This window comes from Astatotilapia calliptera, chromosome 23, assembly GCF_900246225.1.
Source record: "Astatotilapia calliptera chromosome 23, fAstCal1.2, whole genome shotgun sequence".
Lineage (NCBI taxonomy): Eukaryota > Metazoa > Chordata > Actinopteri > Cichliformes > Cichlidae > Astatotilapia > Astatotilapia calliptera.
The window spans coordinates 41,516,381-41,542,464 of NC_039323.1; the positions used below are offsets into that span (position 1 = coordinate 41,516,381).

The following is a 26,084-nucleotide window of genomic DNA, read 5'->3' on the forward strand; positions in this document are numbered from 1 at the left end:
GAAAGTGAGCAGGTACTTGAAAAACAGGGTGATGAGCAGTCAGAATTAGATCGCGGTGAGAGGAGAAAAACGCCGTTTTTGGAGTTACAAAACGTTGTGTAACTCAAAAACTAGGTGGACTAGAAGCATAATTCTTGTACTGGGTGAATCAGCGGACTCTGGTGTACTTTGACCGCGATTTTCATTGCTCTCTGTACATCCGTCGCTGAGATATGACGAGAGAAAAACGGCAGACCTCAGATATGATTGGCTGGCTGGGAAGCCGTGCAGGCCCTGATATGTAAATTTGAATGCCTCAGTCCTCACAGAGGATTGGCTGCCTGGGGACCTGGCAGAAATATATAGAAATACTATGATTAAGCAGAAATACTACATTTAGCAGAAATACTATATTAAGCACAAATCCTATAAAAAGCAGAAATACTATATTAAGCAATATAAATATCCTATAAAAATCCTATAAAAAGCAAAAATACTATACTATGATTTGGTAGAAAAACTATAATTAATCAGAAATACTATATTTAGCACAAATCTTATAAAACAGCAGAAATGCTATGATTAAGCATAAATACTACATTTACTAGAAATACTATGTTTTAGCACAAATACTATAAAAAGCATAAATACTATAATTTAGGAGAAATACTATATTAAGCACAAATCCTATAAAAAGCAGAAATAGTATGATTAAGCATAAACACTACATTTAGTAGAAATACTATGTTTGAGCAAAAATCCTATAAAAAGCAGAAATACTGTACTATGATTTGGTAGAAAAACTATAATTAATCAGAAATACTATATTTGGCAGAAATACTATATTTGCACAAATCTTATAAAATAGCAGAAATAGTATGATTTAGCACAATAGTAATAACTTAAACAGAAAAATTGGAAAAGCAAAATGGACAGCTGAAAAAATGCTGAACATGCTGAGGGTCCCTCAAATATACTTGTTAAATGAAAAAAATCAGCAAAAAAATATATAACAGCCACACAATCAGAAATATGTACCCATAAGGAAACACACATGCACAGAGAGACACACACACACGATCCAATTCAGTCACCCAGTCTAAATATATTGAATTTGAATCTTACAATGAGATCATCCCATTAAAAGGCTCTCGCTCTCTCTCTCTCACACACACACACACACACACACACACACACACACACACACACACACACACACACACACACACTCACTCACTCACTCACTCACTCACTCACACACAGACACACACACACACACACACACACACACACACACGGAGAGAGAAGCAAGTTTCTAGCTCAGTCAAGCAGCCTGGGAGCTGCTGAATTTGAATCCACCAATCAGAGAGGCTGTGTACTTTTTCCCGCCAAAACAGGTGCATGCAGCACAGAGAGACAGGATTTTTGCAGTGTATTTCTCATAGTGAGGACTCCCCTCAAACAAATGACCATAATTTCCAAACCGTAGGGGCTAGAGCGGTCATTCTTACACCGTTTTGTTCAGAAGAGATGGGGGAATCTTCCAGTGTTGACAATTTATCATTAAAATATGAATTATTAAAGATATTTGATTTCTAATGCACCATAACTGAGTAGAGCAAAGCAAAAACTGCCTTGACTTGCCCTCAAACAACGCTTTCTAACTCTAAATCTATTTGGAGTATCAATATCATTCTTTCACCGTAAGAGACAGCAGGCGAACAATCATGGAAATTTTCAGGTCTCTGTGGAAATCCATTGAAAAGATATGACGAGAGAAAAAAGTGGTTCATTTCCAGAGTTTGAAATCTGAAGAAATCTGAGCGAAGGACGAATTTCCTACCCTCAAACAAGTCTAACTCATTTCAGAACGGCAATAGGTGAGAAAATAATTCTTGAATTGTGAGCGTCAGGAGTGTCTGAAGATATACTGGGACAAGCCTTATGTCTTAACTTTGCTTCGTTAAGGAGATATGACGATTCGAATATGCCTCTCATTACAGAAATCAAGCGGTGATTTTGAACAAGCTCTCCATTGACTTTCTATAGAGAGTTTTGCGACTTTGTGTTGGTCTGAGGAGATTTGCCAAAATTCTATAAATCCCATAACAATGATAGTGACATTTTCGGAAAGCCAGCAAAAATACCTACGTTTTGATGTATAATTTGTGGAAGTTGAGTGAAAATTGAGCAAGTAGCAAGAAGTTTTTCGGAAATGAAGAGAAGACTGCAAAACCTTCAGTGGCACACTGGAAGCCAAGTGCATAGCAACCATAACAACGCATGTATTTTGTGAAAAATCACAATTTTGCAACTGAAAACTTTAAGAGGCATAAAAGTAGAATTCAGCAGAATTCTCATATTTAATTTGACCAAACTTGAGGCTTACTGACAGACTGACATTGCCATACAAATAAAATGGACAAAATATTTAACGTTGTATGTATGCGATAGATAGAATAAATTGTAATCTTTTGAAATACTTGATGGTGCATACTGAAGGTGTTTACTAGGTTATTAACAGCATTAGAAAAGCCTCACACACATACTGTAGTAACTGCAGAGGCTCCATAGTGTATTTTCGTAACATGCAAAAGACTCAAATCCCAGACTCAAAGCTTCAGCTCATACAAAACAGCACCTATATTGTGTAGTGGTTGTGAGTAGTAAGCACAACAGCCATGCCCTTTGCTTTCCCTCTGAAATGTGTGCATACGATAGTGACTACATAGTGTAATAGTAGCACAAGGCACTTAAAACTTACTCTTTTCTTGATGTGTTTCCTCTGTGCTGAATCTCCTTCCTGTCTACTGGAATCTATTTCCTGGTTCTAGAGTGCCTACCACATGTTCACCACCAACACATGTCTGAAGCATATGATCAGTAAGGTTCGTCGGATGCTCATCACTTTGAGCGCTACCCAGCACAACAGGGACTGGTGGCCTTCCTCAACATGTTTGCTAACAAACAGCTGGAGCTGCCCAGGGGTTGGGAGATGAAGCACGACCAGACCCGGGCAAGGTAGGGCTGACACGTAATCAGTCAGTGCCCCAATGTCTACATTTCATGACTTTTTGAGGGTCTGAATACAGTTAAACTGTATTCAGATCCTCAATAGTATCTAACTGTTCTATCACTTATTCTGTCAAGTATTTCTTACTTTTTAAAAACTGTAATCAAATTAAAAATGATTAACACTTGACAGCTTTGTATGTGTATCTGTGTGCACACCCATCTAGCCTTTCTTTGTAGACCATAACTGCCGTGCCACTACGTTCATTGACCCCCGGCTGCCTCTCCAAAGCTCTCGGCCGCTGAGCCTCCTCGCTCACCGCCAACACCTGACTCGCCAGCGCAGCCACAGTGCTGGAGAGGTGACCAACTCGGCGACTGGTAAGGGACACGTAACGATCATGGACAACAGAAAGTACAGCTACTTAAATTGGTCCTCTAATTCATAACAGGAACAGTTCATGTTTTCTTCTCCGCTTACATATCATGTAAACCTGGCAGCCATGTTTATTGACATCCTGTTTTTATAGCTGGGTGAGGACCCTCGTCATGTTAGCCACCTGTTCTTCCACGACCTTCCAGCACCTTCACATCTGCCAACAGAGGGCCATGCCAAGACTTAATACCAGTGGGTTAGTGCATGCACAAGCACACACACACACACACACACACACACACACACACACCACGCACACACACGTGCACACACACACAAGAATCTGAGAGGAAGAGATGAATACATTTGACAAAAAATTTCTGTTCACTTTTTCTAGCTTACAATGAGAAGATTGTGGCATTTTCTACGACAACCAAACATCTTTGAGATTTGCAGGAGAGGCAGCCTGACTTAAACCGGAACCATGCACTCAGGTACACACATACAGAAATGCACAGCTTGGCGTTTTATATAATGCTTTCCTTAATCTGGTGACTAGATTTTTTTCTTTGTTCTCAGTTACTTTGATGCAATGGCATCTGCTGTGATACTTACACATAATGGCCCCTTAAGTCTTGCAAGTGTTTGTATAGCCAGAGAAATAATCACTATCATTTTGGGCATGTCATTTTCAAGCACGAACCCCCGGGTTGTAAAAGTTTAAGAGTGCTATTTTTCATGCTTAAAATATATTCAAAAGACATTTCTCGTGCCAGGACTCCACAAACTCCACAAACAACACCACTATGTGTCATTGATGCAGAGCTTTGCTGCCCGCACCAATATGGGAGGAAAAACAGCTTTTCTAGATGAAATGTCTGGTACACAAACATTATTTTGAAATCATCTTCACTATCCAATCCCTCTGATCCACATCTCCACCGCCTTAACCCTCAGACCTGTCCGTCTGTTTCCCACGGTTTAAGGTCGAGTTTAACGTGCAAGAGTTTTCAGAAAACTCCAACATAGACCTTATGATTGCTTCCACGGGTCTCAAATGACAAAAAAGAATAAAAATGAAAATCCAAGTTGGTAGATATTTCAGTCCAATTGGGCATAATTTGTTTTCTGTTTCATGGTATAGAGATTGACTTCCTAAAAGCGGTGGTGATCTTGACAGATTTTTACTGAAATATTATTTTTGAGCTAAACTTTATGAAGACATGTTGAATGTGGCTCATTAGGAAAAACCCAGTTAGAACTTAAACGTGTTTTAAGTAGCTTTGATGAGGGAACACGATTCAGCTTGCAGGAAACAAACTACAGAATCAACTTCATACATTAGAGACCTTAGACAAGATGAAAAATATTGCTGTGCCTTGGTATCATATTTAGAAACATTTAAGTATTGCAAGAAAACCTAATTGTCAGAAGAGAAAATCATCAAAGCAGGAAGCAAAGTTCATTGTGCTACTGCTACATTTTTTTTCCATTAATTTTTGAAGTTTTACAACATAATAATCAAAGACATGCACAAACAGCAAGTGCCAAAAAATGAAAATGGAAATAAAAATCAATAATAAATGATGAAAACATTTACAAAAACATATTAGAAATTAAGATTATTGTTAAAATGAATATTTAAACTATAAATTGATACAAGCTGAAACACTAGCTCTAAAATCTTGATCATAACCTTCAAATACGCCTGGAAATGTGAAAAAGATGAATGCCAAATGTCCTGACTATGATAAATCTGTCGTTGCCAAACACAAAATAAAAATTGCAATTTTCTGGAGCCATACTGCAACTGCAAACCGAGACTTTCCAGCAGGAAACTGCTTTGTCTGCAAGAAGCAGTCACAACACACAAATAATATGGACTGATTCTTATATAGCGCTTAATCTACTCTCTCTGAGCACTCAAAGCGCTTTACACAGCCTCATGCAGGACTATTTCTGAGTGCTTTCTGTCTAACGCACACATTCATACTCCAGTGGTTGCATCGGAGAGCATGGGGTTCGACAGAGACTGGAGCAGACTGGGATCTGCTCCAGTTGTACCTCAAGTAGCCAAAGTCAAAGTGAAATACATGCATAGGATACATTAAATGAACAGCATGCCATTGTAATGTTGGCTGTGACAACAGGGAGAAAGTGCAGCTGATCCGCACAGATGGAGTGTCAGGATTGGCCAGGCTGTCGGGATCTGCCGACCTTGTCATGTTGCTAAGGTGACATATTTCTGCTTTACCTCCTCTGTCTTATTCTTTTTTTCTTGGCTTTCCTTTTCTAATCGGACTAGTTGTGTATCCCCTTCTGTTATTACCTTTTTTTTTTCATTTTCTCGCTGCTCTGCTGAAGTAATTGCATTTAGTGAATTGGTTTCTTTTTTATGTCCCTTCATCCCCTCTCCAACCTTCCATCTGCAGTCTCTTTGAAGAAGAAGTGATGTCCTATGTGCCTCCTCATGCCTTACTTCACCCCAGCTACTGCCAGTCACCTCGGGGGTCACCTGTCTCTTCCCCACAGAATTCACCTGGTAAAAGATCAACAGAAAAGTCATTGTGAAAAACCCAACACATGCAAAAAATATTATCCACAAACCCTCTCTCACAAATTCATATGGAACCTTTACTGTGTTTGAGCCCTGCAGAGTACTTTGCTGATATTTTCGTTAAGTGCACTTCACATTGCTGTACAGCTGATTCACGTAGAATATCTGGATTGGCCAACTAGGAAATGTTGACCTTGAACTGAACTCAGAACTCCAGTTCAACAGAAAGAAATTGAGCTCTGAGCTAAAATGAATGACTTTTCACACCAACAATAAAGACTTAATGTTTCTGACAACCATTGGTAAAATCAGAACACAGCTAGTCATGTTAGAGCAGGTTGTTCACTAATCACAGATTTAACTGATCAGTTCATTGTCTGTAAAGTGCAGAAGCTGAACCTGCAACCCAGGTTACAAATAAACACCCTTGTATGACAGCTGCACCACTGTTGTTGTGCATGTGACGAAATTAATTGGCATATTCTTGCTTGGTAGAATTCTGCACATATAAATGAAATTTCTGCTTTATCTGTCAGCTTGTTGACATAACCCATCAAAGTAAACATTTAAGTGTGTGCGTAGGTACTCAGAGAGCTAATGCCAGAGCACCAGCACCCTACAAGAGAGACTTTGAGGGCAAAACTGCGAAACTTCTACAGGAAACTGGAAACTAAGGGCTATGGACAAGGACCAGGGAAGCTAAAGTAAGTCAGCAGCTTTGACTGTAGAAGGCATCCTTTTCATCATTTTTTATTTACCGTATTTTCAGCACTGTAAGGCACACTTACACATCGGGTGCGCTTATGTATGAATTCTGGTTGTGCTTACTGACAACGAAACCGATTTATTGCAGTACACGGCGCTCAGAAATCTGTTAGAAAATGTTTTTAGCAGGACTTTGCAAAGCTACAAAGCCGCACCACTGGATGGATTGTTGGAGCATTATGGCTACTGTAGTCAGGAGCCTCGCGGAGGAATCTGGGTCCAAAACGCCGTCGGCTTCAGGTCCAAATTCTGTCTTAAATTCTTTCATCTTTAATAAAATGATCAGTGTTGCTGCTTTACCAGGTGTAACAATTACAAGTATTTATTACAATTAACGGAGTTAGAAGTTAGCAGGAAGTTAGCTCGCTAGCTTCCACCTAAACATGAGCATGTTCTGACTGAGAGATTTCTGAAAAATTCAAACGTACAGCTCTGCTGTCACTTAAAACATAAATGAAGACAGAAAACTAAACAGCAGTGACATTTGTAGGGTTACTGAAGTTGGGCTAGCTGGTATATAATGATGTGCTAACCCAGGGGTCAGCAGCCTTTAAGACCCAAAGAGCCATTTGGACCCAGTTTCCACGCAAAAGAAAACACTGGGAGCCGCGAATACTTTCTGACATCTAAAATGAAGATAACACTGTATGTATTGTTGTTTTACCTTTATGCTTTGTGTGAACAACTAAGGTGTGTTGCTTATGAAATCCATGAAGTGCTACAGAGAAAATTACATTTTATTTATGTAATGAACACATTTGAACTCTTAAAGAAATATAACCAAAGGAAAGACACCCAGCTGAACTAAAATGATCCAGCAAACAAAAACTGCTGTGAGCCACCCTTATATCGCCTTTGTGCTTTTGGAGCCTTGACCTGACTTTTAAAAAATAATTGGGAAAAAAAGCTCTATGCTGCTAAAAAACGAAAAATAGATATTTGCAAAATTCTGCCTAAATATGTATTTTACCTGGGGATGGGTATCGTTTAGGTCTTATCCGATACCAGTACCAAACCGGTACTTTTGAAACGGTGCCGGTGCTTAAACGGTGCTTAAAGAATGGAGAACACACAATTGGTCCAAAAACCTCTCATGTTCACGGTGGAGAACAGCTGCTGACATAATGTGGATCTGAAGATCCATAACTGACCTACCTGGGGCTGAAAGTCTCGATAAATGCACAGCGTTTCGGCGGGTACACCGGCTTCCACGAGTGTGACGCTTATTTTGAGTGATGAAAAAATAATATAATATAATTTCATTTTTATATTTCAATATCACAATAATCTTCCAATTTAGAACTACAAGTTAAAAAAGAATATAAATAAAATACACTTCAGCTAATAGCTTCTAATTTATTTTCCCAAACCACGCAGAGCCGCACTATAAGGACTAAAGAGCCGCATGTGGCCCCGGAGTTGCAGCTTGCCGACCCCTGTGCTATGTGATCGCTAAGTTAGCATAACTCCCTTAACACTGGAGTTATTCCTCCATCCCTGAAAACTGCTTCTGTCACTCCAATTCTCAAAAAGCCTGGTGCAGATCCCAATAGGTTTGATAACCTCCGTCCTATATCCAAGCTCCCCTTTATTTCAAAGATCCTTGAGAAAGTTGTTGCCTCTCAGCTTCACTCATACCTCAATAACCATAATCTCTACGAACAATTTCAATCTGGTTTCCGCCCCATCATAGTACAGAAACTGCCTTGTTAAGGATTACCAATGACCTTCTGATGGCAGCTGATTCTGGTCTTTTACCATCCTCATCCTTCTGGATCTTAGTGCAGCGTTTGACACAATTTGTCATAATATCCTCCTGAGCAGATTAGCATCCACTGGCATTAGTCACACCCCCCTTGCCTGGTTCACCTCCTATCTCTCAGACCGCACTCCGTTTATCCAATTTAACTCATTCACTGCCAGCCATTGGCAGTGAATGAGTTAAACCCATTGACTCATTCACTGCAATTGACGGCTATAGACGTCAATGGCAGTGAATGAGTTAAATCCCATTCTTCAAGTCTCTATCCTGTTTCTGCTGGTGTGCCCCAGGGTTCAGTATTAGGGCCTCTTTTATTCATTATCTACATGCTCCCTCTTGGTCTTATGTTCTGAAAATATAATACCAATTTTCATTGCTATTCTGATGACACCCAGCTCTACATTTCCTCCAAACCCAATTCATCCCTCCCACCTACCTCCCTCTCAAACTGTCTTATGGAGATTAGATCCTGGTTCTCCTCCGATTTTCTCAGCCTTAACAGTAATAAAACAGAAGTTTTACTTGTTGGCACGGCCTCTACCTTAACCACAGTTGTTCCATTAACATTGAAAGTTCTCCCACCCTCCCCTCCCCTCAGGTTAAGAGTTTGGGTGTCATACTTGATAATACTCTCTCATTCCAGTCTCACATGAATTACATAACCCGGTCTGCTTACTTCCACTTACGTAACATTAGCCGACTCCGTCCCTTCCTTACTCTCCATGCTGCTGCCGTCCTCGTCCACAGTCTTATTACTTCCCGGATCGATTATTGCAACTCCCTCCTATTTGGTCTCCCCAATAAGTCCCTCCATAAACTTCAACTTCTTCAGAATTCTGCTGCCTGGGTCATAACTCGCACTCCCTTAAGAGACCAGATGACCCCAATTCTTCAACAGCTTCACTGGTTGCCCATAGAAGCCAGGATAAAAATCTTAGCTCTCACGTTTAAGTGTATTCATAACCTTGCCCCTCGTCATCTCTGTGATCTGCTTCATATCACCACAGTTTCCCGCTCTCTCAGATCTTCATCTGCCACTCATCTTGTTGTTCCTTCTGCTCGCCTCACCACTGTGGGGCTCAGAGCTTTCAGTCGCCCTGCTCCTCGGCTCTGGAACTCACTTCCTTCAGCCTTAAGAAATATGGATCCCCTTCCCTTATTTAAATCACAACTCAAAACCTACTTGTTTGAACTGGCTTACTCGCTTTAATACAGATTTTACTTGCTGTCAAATCATGTTTTTTTTGTTTTTTGTTTGTTTGTTTGTTTTTAATTTGTTGTTTGTGGTTTTCTGTATTTTAATTTATTAGAATCTATTTTAATCTACTATTTTATTTGATGTCTTTTTCTCTTGTAAGGTGACCTTGGGTTTTAGAAAGGCGCCCTCAAATAAAATGTATCATTATTATTATCATTATTATAACATAAACACAGTGAAGTTAGAGGAAGAACACTAACCTTTTTCCACTCGATGAAAGTTAACGTGAGGGTTCCTGATGGTTAGGGACAAATGTAATCACATGGCAGGATGCTGTAAACGGACCAAACTTCAGTCAGGAGAACAACTGAGATAATCCATCCACAATACGAGGTTAGTCATTAATATACTGCAACAACAGGGGAATAGAGCAGGTGGAGAGAATATGACATTAATGAGTCAATGGTACGAAAATGAAGCAAGCAAAAAAAATGAACTGAGTAAAGTTTGACTTATCTGACTGTTTTGTTTCGCTTAATGCGCCTTATGTTCCGATAAATACAGCACTCTTTGTCTGCTGGGAGTTGTCTGTCTTCACTCTTGTCTGTCTGTCTTAGACTGATCATCCGTCGCGACCAACTCCTGGAAGATGCCTTCAACCAAATCATGTGTTACTCCCGGAAAGACCTACAGCGGAGCAAGCTCTATGTTAGCTTTGTCGGGGAGGAGGGGTGAGTGTCTGGGAGGGGCAAGGAAGGGAAGAAAAGAAAGAAAGGAAATCTAAAGTCTAAATGTGTGTGTTTCAGGTTGGACTACAGCGGGCCCTCGAGAGAATTTTTCTTCTTGGTTTCCAGAGAACTGTTTAACCCTTATTATGGTCTGTTTGAGTACTCTGCCAATGACACCTACACCGTTCAGATCAGTCCCATGTCTGCCTTCGTTGACAATCACCATGAGTGGTAAAAGTCAATTTGAAACCCCGCCCAAACACACACACACACACACACACACACACACACAGTATTTAACTTTTGTGTTTGTGTGTGCCTCAGGTTCCGATTCAGTGGTCGCATTTTGGGAATGGCTCTGATCCATCAGTACCTGCTGGATGCCTTCTTCACCAGACCCTTTTATAAAGGCCTACTTCGGATGTATGTTGACACACAATACTCAAATGCACATGAAATGTCTGTATGTATACGCCCACCTGCCATTTTGTTAGGTACGCCTGAGCAGCTGCTCGTTAACACATATATTCTATGTTTTCGCTCGTCTTGAGTGATATCACATTCTTAATCCAGGGTTTAATATTTTGTGGGCCAACATACTGCAGCTATAACCATAGCTGCTATAGAAGTGTGTTCTGGGTCAGTGTGTGTTTACAGCACACGTCAACCCAGCCCATCTCCAGCCCTCTTGGCATTTCTTCAGCCTTGGGCCGATCCCTACTCTCCAGGCCCCAGCAGATACTAAAATAAGGAGAGGAAAAAACAATCAGTCCAATCAGAATCAGCTGTTTCTGCCCTGACGCTGTCCCCTTCCCCTGCAGCTGAACCCCAAACCACACCAGCCACAGCAGTCTTCTGACAGCTGTCCAGCGCACCTATTGAGCCAATAATATGACAGCAACTTAATGCTTGTAGACATGGTCGCAACAACCATCAGAATGGACAAGAGAGGTGATTAAGTTACTTTGAAGTGTCATTGTTTTTAGTGTCACACCGGCTGGTCTGCTATTTCAAAAGCTGGGAATCTAGGATTTACAGAGAATAGTATGACAAATATAGAATATCCTGTGAGTGGCTGTTCTCTGAACATGTGTTGATGCCAGAGGTCAAAGGACAATGGCCAGAGCACTTCAAGCTGATAGTAATGTGAAAATAACCAACCAACCAAAGCAGGCAGAGGAGCTTGGTGCAGATGCACTACACCAGGTGCCACTCCTGTCAAAATCTGTGAGGAATGTTTCTAGCATCTTGTTGAATGTCTGGCATCAAGAATTATGGCAGTTCTGAATGCAACAGGGGTCCACCTCAGTACTAGAAATACGTACTTAACAAAGTGACTAATGTATACACAGTTTGCTGAAATATATATATGTACATTTTTAAACAGATTTTAACTGTGAACAAGAGCCAGTGTGAGGATAAGTTAATCTGTATGTGGGTCTAAGACAGCAGACACACATTATCTGCCTTTCCCAACTTGTAGTCCCTGTGACCTGAGTGATCTGGAGTATTTGGATGAAGAGTTTCACCAGTCTCTTCAGTGGATGAAGGACAACGACATAGACGATATGCTGGACCTCTCCTTCACTGTCAATGAAGAAGTTTTTGGACAGGTCAGTGTATGTAGGTGTGTGCGTGCTTGTGTGTGTGTGTACACCAACTATACTTTCAACAAATGGGGGTGGCTGTTGCTCAGGACGTAGAGCAGGCCATCTATTAATCGGATGGTTGGTGGTTCCCTGGCTGCTTCGGTCGACATGCCAAATACGATACTTATGTGTGAATGTTAGATAGTTCAACGTGACTTAGAGAAAGCAGAGTGCTTGTGTGAGTTGGTGACTGAGGCAAATTGTATTGAGGGCTTTGAGTGCTCAGGTAGAGTAGAAAAGCACCAGTCCAATTACCAAATTAAAATACACAACTTGGGTACAATCCTGGCCTCACACCAAGCCAACATCCCAGATGCCTTGGCAGTGTAAGGAGTCTCACCCGTCTCTCCAGTGGATGAAGGTTACCGAGTGATTTGCCAGTTTTATCAATCCTTTTTCATTATTTTACAGTCGTTTCATTTACTTTGAGTTTTTGTTAACTTTATTCACTAGAGGTCTTCATGGGGCCTAAACAATTCTGACCAACAAATAAACAAACTTGACCAACCAAGGGTGGGCAATCTGCAACACCAGACAACATCACATGCTGTCACCAACACCAAGTTTGGTAATGTGGGTGTTGCACAGCACTGTCCAGTCAGGTAGCATGCTGTTCACGTCTGTAAGTGAATATAATGAATGAATGAATGAATGAATGAATGAATGAATGCTTTATTGGCCATATGCAGGTTGCCCCACAGAGGAATAGGACCCCCCCCGACTTACACACACAACAACAAGACAACACAAGGGAATACAGTCGGAGATCGGCAGCGTTGGGAGAACAACACTGAAAAAATTACACAACAATGGGAAAAGTACAAGAGGAAAAAAAAGAGACCTCTTCACACGCTGGGCAACCTATGGGAGGACAGCATGAGAACAGGAAACAAAAAAAAACTCCTCTGCACAGAGAGCACATTAATGTCCACATCACAACATCAAAGCACATGACAAGCCACAGGGGATGGATAGGGGGGTGGGGGGTGATTCGAAGGAACACAGCAGTTGTCCTACACAGTGCTACCATTTCAGCGCGGCGCGCAGACCCGCTGCCTTCCCCCGCAGGAACAAGCATCGAAGGCGTTTGGAAGGGAGGGGGATGAGTGCGTGCTTATCAGTGTAAGTGTATGTGTGTGTGCGTGTCCATAGTTCAGCTGAGACAGTGTCCTTCGCTCTATCAGGCTAAGTAAACAGTCCTCCAGCCGATCCAGGTGTCCTTCATGGGATGGGAAGAATAGTCATCACACAGTCGTTATCAGGGAGTTGTTTTGGTGGGCTCCAGCCTTGGGCCTAGCAGCTGGCGCCGTGGTGTCCAAATGTAGAATATTGTTGATTTCTCCTTTATGCGAGCAGCGAATTTAGCACTCTGACACTGGGGCCTCGATTTCCCGTTGGAGCGCTGCGAGCCTCCCCATGATGGTATCAAGCTTCTGTTCCGTGGTGTTGTCATTCTTTTGGTTCTGAGACCCCACAGCTGCAGTGAGCCGTTCTGCGATGTTATCCAACTTTCGCTCAAGGGTGTTATTGTGAGCAGGCCCCTCTCTGATGTATCCCATCATACGCTCAATGGTGTTAGTTTGAGTCTTCACGGCAGCTGTAAGCGTCTCCAAGGTGTTAACCATGCTGCGTTCGGTGTGGGAGGCCGCGCCTCGTCCCATCGCTTCAATTCCAGCGGTCAGCTTAGGGGGGGTTTGAACAGCTGGTTCCGCTCTCTTATTTCTCCGATAAGTCAGGGCCAAGCCAGCTCCGATCAGCAAGAACCCTGTTATCATGGTTCCGAATAGGTAAATATCCTCAGCGTCCTCGATAGACAGTCCCGCCAGGCACAAGATCCTCCAGGTCTGCCACCCGTCCATCGTGTATCCGGCAGGGAAAGTCCCTCCAGGGCACTCGGGCTCTCCCGAGCCCAGACTTCTCGTTGAGAAGAGGGTGTCAATAGCGTTCAGAGACCAGTTGATCAAATCCATAATTCTCTGTTAGGTTTTAGAGAACGACAGTGAGAGACTGTTCGAGGGAAAAGTAGTGCACGTGAGACAAGACAAGGACACAAGAGGCTAAGCAGGGAAGATAAGGGGAAGGAGGAGAGGAGAAAAGTGCGACCGCCTTCACCGAGAGCCAAGTAAGAAAGAGCCAATGTAAGATAATTGAAAAATAAAGATACTAGATTTACTTTCATCATCGAAACACTTAGAAAAATGTTGTTGGATATATGTGAAGATACAGAATGTACTGCCAATATACGCTGTTGCAAATAACAGGGTAGAAAATCTCGAAATTGGATTTGAGAACGAAAAGTGATTCTCCTGCAGTTTGAACAGTGGTGCAGAGGAGGAGGAAAGACACTCTAGCTTGAATCTCGTTAACCGTTCATGATTTAGAAAGGAAACAATCCCTGATATCCACCAAATAATTGTGTTTTGCCATAGATAACAGAAAGGGAGCTGAAGCCCGGTGGAGCCAACATTCCTGTCTCAGAGAAGAACAAGAAGGAATACATTGAGCGCATGGTAAAGTGGAGGATAGAGAGAGGAGTGGTGCACCAGACTGAAAGCTTGGTCAGAGGCTTCTATGAGGTATGGCTTAGTGTGACAGAGTTTTATATATATTTCACATGTTATGCATCACCCAGTTTATCTCTAGTGCCCCTAAATGTACAGTGTAAAAAAGATCTCACTGTTTTACATTTTGAATGTTTTTGCAGGTGGTGGATGCCAGGTTGGTGTCTGTGTTTGATGCTAGGGAACTGGAGCTGGTAATTGCAGGCACTGCGGAAATTGACTTAACAGACTGGAGGAACAACACTGAGTACAGAGGAGGTGTGGAGGAAGCTAAGAATGAATGTTTGTTTTTCAGGATAGATTTGTTTAAACCTTTAGATAAAGTTTAAGATAAAGTGTTGTCCTTACAATTAACTAAGGCAGGTGTCAGCAAACTTCAACATCAAAAGAACAGGAGAAAAGGATCAGCTGGGGACAGACAGGTGGATCACAGATCTAACTGGGGGAGGATAAATGAATACATATAGCATGTGTGTTAATAGAGTTATGCAAACTGCCAACCTGTGACCCAGGGGAAAGAGAATCTATTACCTGCTATTAGTTATTTATTACAGTCGCAGTTTTATGTTTGAGAAATACTAGCATTAAATTCATGTAACAACCAATAAGAAGCTGGAAACAAAAGGTAACTAGAAAAATGCATTTTCTAAAGACACTGCAGCGTGAATGCTGATAGCTGAATGTTTTGAGCTGAAATGAATGTTGCTGAATGTTGTTCTGAATTCTTCACCTGAAAACTAAAGTGCAGAACTGTTGAAAGCTGACGTTCACACAGAAGAAGTTGAAAAGTAGCTGAACATGTTTAAAATTTATATTAGAAAAAGCTGAGTAATGACAAAAGAAATTTAGAGTCAGAAAACATCTGAATGAATATTAAAAGTTCATATTCTTTTAATCACTGAATGACTGAAATGTGGGAGGATTCACTACAGACAGGTAAATGCTGCAAGTTCTAGTCATTCAGTCAGAAAAGATGATTCTAAAAGTCATCATCTGACTCCAACTGCCCAGATCTGAACCACCTGTGTGCAGAAGACAAATCCACCGATGAACAATAAGCTTGAATTTAACGGGCCAAGCAGAATGCTCTGATCAGATGGCCTGCACTAACTACAGACATACTGTGTCTGTGAAGGTTCTCAGTCATCCAGGTCTAGTCTAAGGAGCTTGGAGAGAAAAGCGTCTGGACTTCTTTGAGTTGCTTGAAGACGTTTCACCTCTCATCCGAGAAGCTTCTTCAGTTCTAAGGTCAAATGGTGGAGAGTCCCACATTTAAACCCCGTGGGAGTTTCCCCCCACAGAGGGACAAAAGGACCCCTGATGATCCTCTAATCACATGAGCCAAGGTGTGAAAGCGGGTGTGGGTCCCAATCAGCCAGAGTTTCGGGTGAGCTCATTGAAAGAGGAGTGAAAGAAGCCATCTATGTCCACTGTGAGCGACCATCTTTGAACAGAGGGCGGGGCTTAACACACCAACTGTCTGCCATCTATAATCCAGTTTTGAGATCCTTCCCAGACGCCTTAACGCCCACTCACATCCTGGGCCATCTGACCTCAGGAAATCACATGATAAGGTGGGGCCAGGTTTCACAATGAACACACAGAGACAGAGCTCATTAAGCAGGCAGGTGTGAGCCTGGTTGCTATAGCGACTCCAGCCAGTGGCACCACACACACACACACACACACACACACGAGCGCCTGTCTGCGTGTAAACAGAAAAGTGACCCTGAGACAAATTGGGTCAGTTTTTCCAGGTCCTGTTGAGACATCAGATCTTTTATCCTTGATATATTCTTGAGGTGATAGTAAGCTGACTTTGTTATTGTCTTAATGTGTTTTTCTAAGTTTAGGTCTGCATCCATCACTACACCCAAATTTCTCGCCTGGTTTGTGGTTTTTAGATGTATAGATTGAAGTTCTCTGGTGACCTGTAATCGTTTTTCTTTGGCGCCAAAGACTATTACCTCAGTTTGTTTTTGTTTAGCTGGAGAAAATTGTGGCACAACCAGTCATTGATTTCCTCAATGCATTTACCAAGCGCCTGTACAGGGCCTTGGTCTCCTGGTGACATTGTGATATATATTTGTGTGTCATCTGCATAGCTGTGATAGTTTATTTTGTTGTTGTTTATAATCTGTGCCAGTGGGAGCATGTAGATGTTAAACAGAAGGGGTCCCAAGATGGAACCTTGGGGAACTCCACATGTGATACTTGTCTGCTCAGATGTGAAGTTACCTATTGATACAAAGTATTTCCTGTTTTCTACGTATGTTTTGAACCAGTTTAGTACAGTTCCTGAAAGACCTGTCCAGTTCTCCAGTCGTTTGAGTAATATGTTGTGGTCAACTGTATCAAATGCTGTACTGAGATCCAGTAAAACTAGGACTGACATTTTTCCACTGTCTGTATTCAGACATATGTCATTAAACACTTTGGTCAGAGCGGTTTCAGTGCTGTGGTTCTGTCTAAAACCTGACTGGAAGGCATCGTAGCAGTTATTCTGTTTTAAGAAGTAACTGAGCTGTTGGGAAACTGCTTTTTCAATGATCTTACTTAAAAATGGGAGATTTGAGATCGGCCTGTAGTTGTTCATTTGTGTCTTGTCAAGATTGTCCTTTTTCAGTATAGGTTTGATTACAGCAGTTTTTAGTGATTCTGGAAACACACCTGATAATAAAGAAAAGTTGACGATCTGTAACATGTCTGACTCTAAAGTCTTTGAGACCTTTTTGAAAAAACTTGTTGGCAGGACATCTAAACAGCAAGAGGAGGAGTTCAGTTGACCTAAGATGTCCTCCAGGTCTTTGCTGTTAATAGGGTGAAACTGTTTTATGGTGTTTAAACAGTTTTTTGGTGGACACAGTACATATCCTGGATCTGCTGTTGATGTACCAATTGCTTGTCTAATCTTTTGGATTTTGTCTGTGAAGAATTTGGCAAAGTCATTGCAGGCCATGGTCGAATGAAGTTCAGCTGCCACTGACACAGGAGGGTTTGTTAGCCTGTCAACTGTAGAAAATACGACCCGAGCATTATGGCTGTTTTTAGTGATGATGTCAGAGAAGTAGGACCTCCTTGCACTCCTCAGTTGTAAATTATAATTGTGAAGTTTCTCTTTATAAATGTCATAATGAACCTGGAGGTTTGTTTTTCTCCATCTGCGCTCAGCTTTCCTACACTCTCTTTTTTCTTTTTTCACCAGTGTGGAGTTTCTCCATGGAGACTTTTTCCTTCCAGAGATAACCTTCACCTTAATGGGAGCAATAGTGTCCATTACATTTAACATGTTAGCATTGAAGCTATTGACGAGCTCATTGACTGACCCTCTGGACAGGTCAGGTGTTAATGGGAAGACCTGGTTAAAAATTGCACTACTGTCTTCAGTTATACACCGTTTTGTGATCACTGTTGTTGATATATTTGTGTGCGCTGAAATTTTACTTTCAGGGTCTTTAGTCCCTTTGTCCTGAGGGTTGTCCACATGGATGTTAAAATCCCCAACAATAATTACACAGTCAAAATCAACACAGATCACAGACAGCAGTTCACTGAGATCATTAAAAGAGTCTGCGCAGTATTTGGGAGGCGTTTAAACATTAAGAAACACAACTCTGGATGAGGCCTTCAGCTGTAAAGCCACATATTCAAAAGACTGCAAATTGTAATGACCATTGATGATCAAAGACCACTGATCAATCGCCATGAGAACTATTCACAGAGAGTTGGGGAATGGCTGCAATCACAGCCTTGTAAGATGGTGACAGATGTACCCTTAGGCCCCCTCATCGATTCAGAGATGGTCTTTCCTTTTTCATCTAAATGGCCTCCTTGACTCCCCACTCAAACTGCGTTTCTCCCTGTCCAGGATGTTACATCCTCATCATTAACAGAGTGGCCACTGGCCTGTAGACTGCAGAGTCCTGGGCTGTCGAGAGGTTGTTTGGTTTCCCCGATTTATAAATCATTCGACTGAACAGTGTACACTATATTACTCTATTTGTGCCATGGGACCGGATCGTTCAGGTGGACCAGTTTTTGGGATTTGAAAGCCACAGAGACAACAACTGCATCTCAACAACAACTGCTGCCTTCAGCTGAGAATGAAGAAGTCACTTGGATGAGTGATGAAACTTTTCTCCCACTAAAAACGTCAAAACGTCCAGATGAACTGGATCAACTTCAGCATGCATCAAGACATTTGTTGTTTTGCTGTGTTTTGTTTTCGTGGTGGTTTTCTGATTTTGATTTTTTTGTCATTGTGGTTTAAAATGAAAAAATAAATACATCACTTAAAAAGGATTTAAAAAAACTTTAACAACTTCGGCGACTTTTACTAAGAATAAGGTTTCAAAAAGCTCATCCCTTGATTCACTCAGACTTGAGCTTTGGTTTTTTGGCTTTCATTATAGTCCTATTACCATGACATTTTGACAAAACATGAAATGTTGTGTTTAGGTTACCATGATAACCACATTGTGATCCGGTGGTTCTGGGCAGCGGTGGAGAGATTCAATAATGAGCAGAGATTGCGGCTCCTACAGGTAGGCTTTTTTGTTTTAGTTAAAGAGGCTTTTTATTAAAAACAACAATAACAACAAACAAACATGTAACACTGCAGTTCTTTCTTGGTGTTCTTATCCGCATGTCTTTTTTCTACTTGTTGTCTCTCACCTTATATCCTCAGTTTGTGACTGGGACATCCAGCATTCCATATGAGGGTTTTGCTTCTCTGCGAGGCAGCAATGGACCCCGTAGGTTCTGTGTGGAGAAGTGGGGTAAAGTCACCTCCCTACCCAGGTAAATACTAGAGATGGACCGATCCGATATTACGTATCGGTATCGGTCCGATACTGACCTAAATTACTGGATCGGATATCGGAGAAAAATAAAAAATGTAATCCGATCCATTAAATATCACGAAAGCACCTCACAAAACTTGCAACACGCCGTAACTCACCTCAGAACGTTAGCACGTCGGAGCAGTATGCATCACGTGATAGAGCGGCTGTGGCATGCGGGACCTGTCGGTGGTCTGGATAGCATGTGGAGCTTCGCTAGCAACCCGGCATTTCATCTCCGACAAAGTTATCCCGAGAGAAGTAAAGCAAGTGTGTAAGTCCATCTCTGAATGTTTGTAAAGCATTCCTGCGTTAAGCTTAACGAGCGACTGCCTCTCGCTCTCCGGCTGCTACTTCAATCATGAAACTGCTTAACGATCAGCTGATCAGCTTTTCTGTCGTGAGTCCCTGTCTCTAGTTTGTTTTTGGCCCACTTTGCACCAGAAAGAGGAAACCAGCGGCTGAACAACAGCAGCACGTTTAAGCTTGATAAGCTGTTGTTAGAATTTATTTAATATTACTTTCTACACCAGGATCTTTTTCTACAGCTGACGCTGGTAACTGTGCAGGGGCGGATCTAGCAAAGTTTAGCCAGGGGGGCCAATAGGGCATTAACAGGGAAAAGGGGGCACAAAGACATACTTTTCTTTCTTATTCTCATTTAAAATGTCGAGCTTTTAATAATTAATTATCTGACACCCAAAGTTTTAATTTGATGTAAAATGAATAGAAGTCCATTACTGTATATAGTGACTATTAAGTCTAATATATATACCCTAGTAAGCTATAGTACTTTTTACTTTGGGAAGGTACCATCTGTGCAGTCTGCAATTTTGTTGAAGAAAGATGTTGAATCTATTTAATATTTCTTGAAAAATAATTGATTTCTGTGCATTTTTTTTCACACTGCATCAAATTAAGGTTGATTACGTCGATTAAGCATCATGAGGTGGAGCGTGAGGGGTGGTTCCCTATTTTTTATTTATTTATTTTTGTTGTTGCTGGGAGTTGGAACCCTATTAGTTAGGTTGCTTAATATTTACGCTAAGTACTCTTTAAAATACCAGAATAGGGAGGATGGTGTAGGTTTAAGTTTATTAGATTGATCAGTATTGCTGAACTATGAAATATTTTTTTTGTATACAGGTATAACAGAATAGCTTTAGTGTAGTTGTTGTTTTAAACTTGAGTATGAACTTGCAGACTTGCAAAATGCAGCAAGATATTTAAAAAACAGTTTTGTTGATTAAAAAACACTATATCGGATTCATATCGGTATCGGCAGATATCCAAATTTATGATATCGGTATCGGTATCGGACATAAAAAAGTGGTATCGTGCCATCTCTAGTAAATACCAACCATCTCAGATTTGCGTAAAAATGTTATGGTTTTGTTCTTTTTGTTTGCACTTTGAAAAAAATTGTTTGCATATAAATATCTCAAAACTATTAAAGATAAAAGCCTGAAATTGACTATTAGCTGGTCAAAATATGTGCAAAAAAAAATTATAATAATGACAATTCAATCCAGAAAGGTGTATACGTACTGGTAACAAGTCAGGTTTTTGCAGGAAACAATGATATAATTACATCAAGTAATTTTAAGTATTGGGCAATTTTCCAGAAACACATTTTTGTATTTTTTGTATTTTTTGTATTTTTTTTATTTATTTTTTTATTTTTTTACAAAAGGACAATAATCAAGGATTGCCTACATGCAAATTAAACCTACATTCTAGCCAATTGGCATGCAGTGTAGGCAAAAACAAAACTACTCAAGTAAAGTACAAATATCTGAAAATTCTACTTAAGATTTGTACTTCATTACTTCCTACCTCTGCAGTTAACCAAAGAGGAGAGAGGGATAGCTCTGCATTGCCTAGAAAATTATTACAAGGCAGCCTGACTTCACTATTGTCAGAATTGCTTCCAGCAGAATTAGATGGCAGATTAAAAAAATGGGTAGAGAATGGAATCACTTCATATGGCATTATGTATCATCTGAAGAAGGCCTGGATTCCTTCCAAAAACATTCTAATAAATGTAATTTAGAAAAAGAGGATGTTTTTTAGACATCTTCAAAAAAGACACAATTACACAAGGTAAAGAATCTGGCCTGATCACTATTTTTGTGAACTCATATGAAGGCAACACAAAGGGGAAACTTATTTCGAGTCTCTGCGAGAAGGAAAAAACGTCGATCTACTTTTATCTACCTCGTACATTTAGGGAGAAAGATGCAAATATAAAATAAATAAAAATGACTGGCTTAATATGTATAAGAAATGCTGCTACACCTCAAATTCAGAAACATGCAAAGGAGTAATTGGGAAGAGCATTTTAAGATTTTTCATATCACATGTCCGACTATTGAAGATTGTTAGGATAGATAGGATAGAGACTGTATAACATATACATGCAATGGAAAGAATGAAATTTTCCTTTAAACATTTAACTGATAAAAATGATAATTAGTGGTCAAAATGTAATATTTTTTTAATCAGAGGTGCTCTCCTTCTTTCTCCATGTAGGGGTAATTTTGATATGATACAATAGTGATAGGATTTCTGGTTCTAATCAAAAATGTATTATTATGTATATATGTGCTATACTAGAAAAGATACTTAGTCTTCACAGAAACATGCTATGATTACACATACAGGTGCAACAATATGTTTTTTAATTTGTTTATTTTTCTCTCTTTTCAGTTGAGTTTCTTAACGTTGACATGTTTTTTGTCTGTCTGTCACGTCTGTAAATGTTAATGCAAAAAGAAGAAATGGTAATATTCTCACACAGTCAAACTTTGTGCCCCACATTTAGTTTGCTGGGGTAATCCTAGTTATTTCTGTGTCTATGATATTAAATATTAAAGTTCTCTGCATTTCCAGGCACTTATTTCGGTTATGCACTGTAGTAATTATGATAATAAAACCTGATTTTTCTTAGATTTGAGCTTCTCTATGTATCCTGTCAGTGGCCTGTGCTTTAATACATCCAGAATACACACTGTGGCTTCTGTTCAAGCATTTGCTGATGAACAACACTGTCTCTGCTCTGTTCTCCAGAGCTCACACCTGCTTCAACCGGCTGGACCTACCACCGTACCCATCTTTCTCAGTGCTGTATGAGAAGCTGCTGACTGCTGTGGAAGAGACCAGCACCTTTGGACTGGAATGAGATTCTCGTCTCCCCCATATCCCAGTTTACCCTGCGTCTGCCCCTGGAAGACTGCTGCTGATAGTGACGTTTAAAAGTCAGATTTTGAAGTCCAACTCCTGATTTAAATTTATAACAGGATGTTTTGTTACAGGATCTGACCCTTTGAAATGTTTTGTGTACAAAGGTAAACCTTTTTTGTTGCACCTGCATGTACTTCACACCTACTTAATAACTTGCTTTCACCTATGTGACATGACAAATGAAGACCTGCGCTCGCTTTAGGACTCTGACTGGAACTGCCAAGATCTGACCAATCAGAGGTCAAGGGCGCCTGAGTTTTTTTAAATTTTTTTTTTGGGGGGGGGGGGGAATCAAGGAGGTTAAAATGGTTAGACCAATTAAAGAACCTGCAGCCACTGCCTTCCCTGCGAATATTGACCTGATTCTACTTCTTTAACTGAGTTTGGATGGATCTTGGAGGACTATAAGGACCATCCAAGACTATGTGTCTCTACAATGCACTTGTAATACAGCATGTTATTGTGATGTAGTAACTTCACTATGTGTAGGTTGTGCATTTATTTATTAAAAAGCTGAGGTAGACCTAAGGTAATTTTGTTTTGTTTTTCAGTGGACTTTGTCCTCAGCTAATTCTGGAGTGTAGTCAGACATTTTTGGTATTGCAGCTACCCTGTTGTTTAACTCGTTTTCTAATGATGCAGGAGTGACATGTGTGATCTGAACTAACTAGCTAGCTTTACAGTGTAGATTGTGATATCTCTACCAGATCTGGATCTGTTGGCAAAAACATATTTGGTCACCACTTACCTGAGTTACTATATTGACAACCAATATATGATCATCAATTTATCATTTTACTTTTACAACCCCAGTCTTCAAAACACTAGGATGCTATGTAAAATATAAATTAAGACAGAAAATTTGAGGAGTTTGAGGGAAAAAAAAGTCAATTTGAATTTAATGGCAGAAACACATCTCATAAAAATTAAGACGGGATCGTGTCATGTTTATCACTATTGAGTGAGTCTTTGGAAAAGGAATGTTATCTCCTTGTCTGATATAGGATTCTAGTTACTTAAGTCTTCTTTGTTGTGTTTTTCACTTCCTCATGTATCAAATGTTTTTCACTGATGAAAGACTTAGATGTCAGCCAATTAAGCACCTGGACCTTCTTCAGTCATTCAGCAGTAAAAACTCTGTAATGGTAGAAGCATGAACATTACCCATAAAATCCAGTTCGAAGGACTTTGCAGTTAGTTTATTCTCTTTTGTATATTCAGATCTTCACTTAGGATGCAGTATAAATTTAAGCATGCACTGCACTACCACAGAAAAACAAGTCAAATCTTTAGTCCTGGACTTTGGTTTATATTATTATTTCATGCACAGAATATTAAAGACTAAAAAGGAACCTAAAAGCAGTGCATGAAAAAGTTGCCCTTAATGAAACTAATTATTTCTGAGTAATTCTGATGCACTATCATTAATGCTGACACAAGTTCTCAATTACTTACTTACTTTGAATGTGTCTATATTCTCATCACTTTTCACTGTCCCTTTAGTTCTGACTTATTTTCTTGTAATATGAGTGTTGTGTAAACATGCTTAATTCTTCATCTACTTTCTTTTCTTGCTGAAATGAGTGTCCCACTGGGTTTACACCACTGGATGTGTGCCTGAAGTAACAACATACAGACTGCTACTGTGCAGAGAGGTTTATGTGTGTTAGATGGCATTCAACAGTGTAAATTATTTAGTGCACAGTTATTTATTTAGAACATTGGAACCACTCCTGCTGCTTTAAATATTTGAAATTGATTTTGTCTTGGACCTACTGTTCTCCTTCTTTATTCAAAGGAGCTTGCAAAGAAAAGCGTCTGGACTTCTTTAAGTTGCTTGAAGACGTTTCACCTCTCATCCGAGAAGCTTCTTCAGTTCTAAGGTCAAATGGTGGAGAGTCCCAGATATAAACCCAGTGGGAGTTTCCCCCCACAGAGGGACAAAAGGACCCCCTGATGATCCTCTAATCGCCTGAGCCGAGGTGTGAAACTGGGTGTGGGTCCCAATCAGCCAGAGTTTCGGGTGTGTTCATTGTGAAACCTGGCCCCACCTTATCATGCGAATTCCTGAGGTCAGATGGCCCAGGATGTGTCCAGTCCAGACGCTTTTCTTTGCAAGCTCCTTTGACTACGATGACCTGGATGACTGAGAACCTTCACAGACATATTCTCCTTCTTTATATTTTTAGAGACTAAAGATACATTTTGGCAGGAAGCTGAGTAAAATTTCATGTACAAATTCACTTCAAATACTTCTCGTACTGAAAACAGTTCTGTCAGTTCTCTCACTTGTCTGTCTGGCTAGAATGTACCAAAGTTTTGAGCCTTACGTGGCAGCCACACATCTGACAGCCAATCAGTCTGTCCAGTCCACCGTACTTTAATATATGAATATTTGTAAGCACTTCTCTTCTAAAATAAAGTTTCATCTCTATTGAAGTTTTTGTTTGGTTTTTAATGACAGACTCTGTGTCTAATGACGATGAATCGGGGCTTAAATTTCATAATAATACCAGATTAAACCAAACATCAAGATGCACAATGATAAAAGTATTTTATATAATAATATAATTGTGTTATTATTATAAAATAGATTATATAATCCTTAATATTTTCTACATTTCAAATGTGAATGTGTTAATTATGAATCATCCATAGGCAGATTATTGCTGTTTTACTGTACACCTGGGACCTAATCTTATCTTATATGTAACTAGCTGAATGATGGCTAAAGTGAGATGAAGACTGAAATGAGGATATTTGGATATTCTGCTAACACTTCCCAGTCATTCTCTGAGTGGTAGTGAAACTGTATTTTTTTTAAGTACAAGACAAATATATAAATCTTTGCCTTTGGCTTGAATAAATCTTGAATAAATTGAAACTCACTAATAGTTGATCTGTGCTACACATCATTAACTTTGAGGATTTGTTGTTTTCTAGTTTTAGAATACTATTTACTGAGACGACTTCAGACAACCTTTTACTTTTTTACATTTTAATACAAATATCTTTAAAGTAGGCCAGAACCATCTGGAACGGACTTTTTGGTCCAGATATCCATAAGTACCTTCAGATGGCAGGAACAAAAATCACCAAAGACACATTGTCACACTGTGCTAGCTAAAGGTACACCTGCTGTATTTCCCAAGGAGAGAAAAGAGTAAGAGATAACTTAAATCAGAGATAGAGAAAGGTGTGAGAAAGAGAAGAGAGGAAAGTGAGGGGATATATTTGGACATAAGGACTGCCAGCAGCATTTGTGCTCTCTGTGCAGGACCATCAAGTTCTTCTACACCAAACCCACTCATCCATGGACCTTGCTTTGTATACTGGTGTACAGTAATGCTCGAACAGGAAGGGCCCATCAACAACATTGGAATGTCATTTGGACTGGGGGGGACATACTCAGA

General features: G+C 40.3%; 1 protein-coding gene across 1 annotated transcript; it reads left to right on the plus strand.

The window, feature by feature from the left end:
• Positions 1 to 3,817: 3,817 nt before the first annotated feature.
• LOC113016562 (E3 ubiquitin-protein ligase HECW2-like) lies at positions 3,818 to 23,194 on the plus strand (the record flags this gene model as incomplete). The annotated part of the gene is given in 14 exon segments (XM_026159463.1): positions 3,818 to 3,861; positions 5,518 to 5,601; positions 5,800 to 5,909; positions 6,507 to 6,559; positions 6,561 to 6,628; positions 10,267 to 10,380; positions 10,456 to 10,608; positions 10,702 to 10,800; positions 11,861 to 11,990; positions 14,456 to 14,602; positions 14,731 to 14,845; positions 19,046 to 19,131; positions 19,275 to 19,387; positions 22,498 to 23,194. Coding segments are annotated over 14 exon segments (1,428 nt in total), but the record flags the coding sequence as incomplete, so codon positions are not given.
• Positions 23,195 to 26,084: the final 2,890 nt, after the last annotated feature.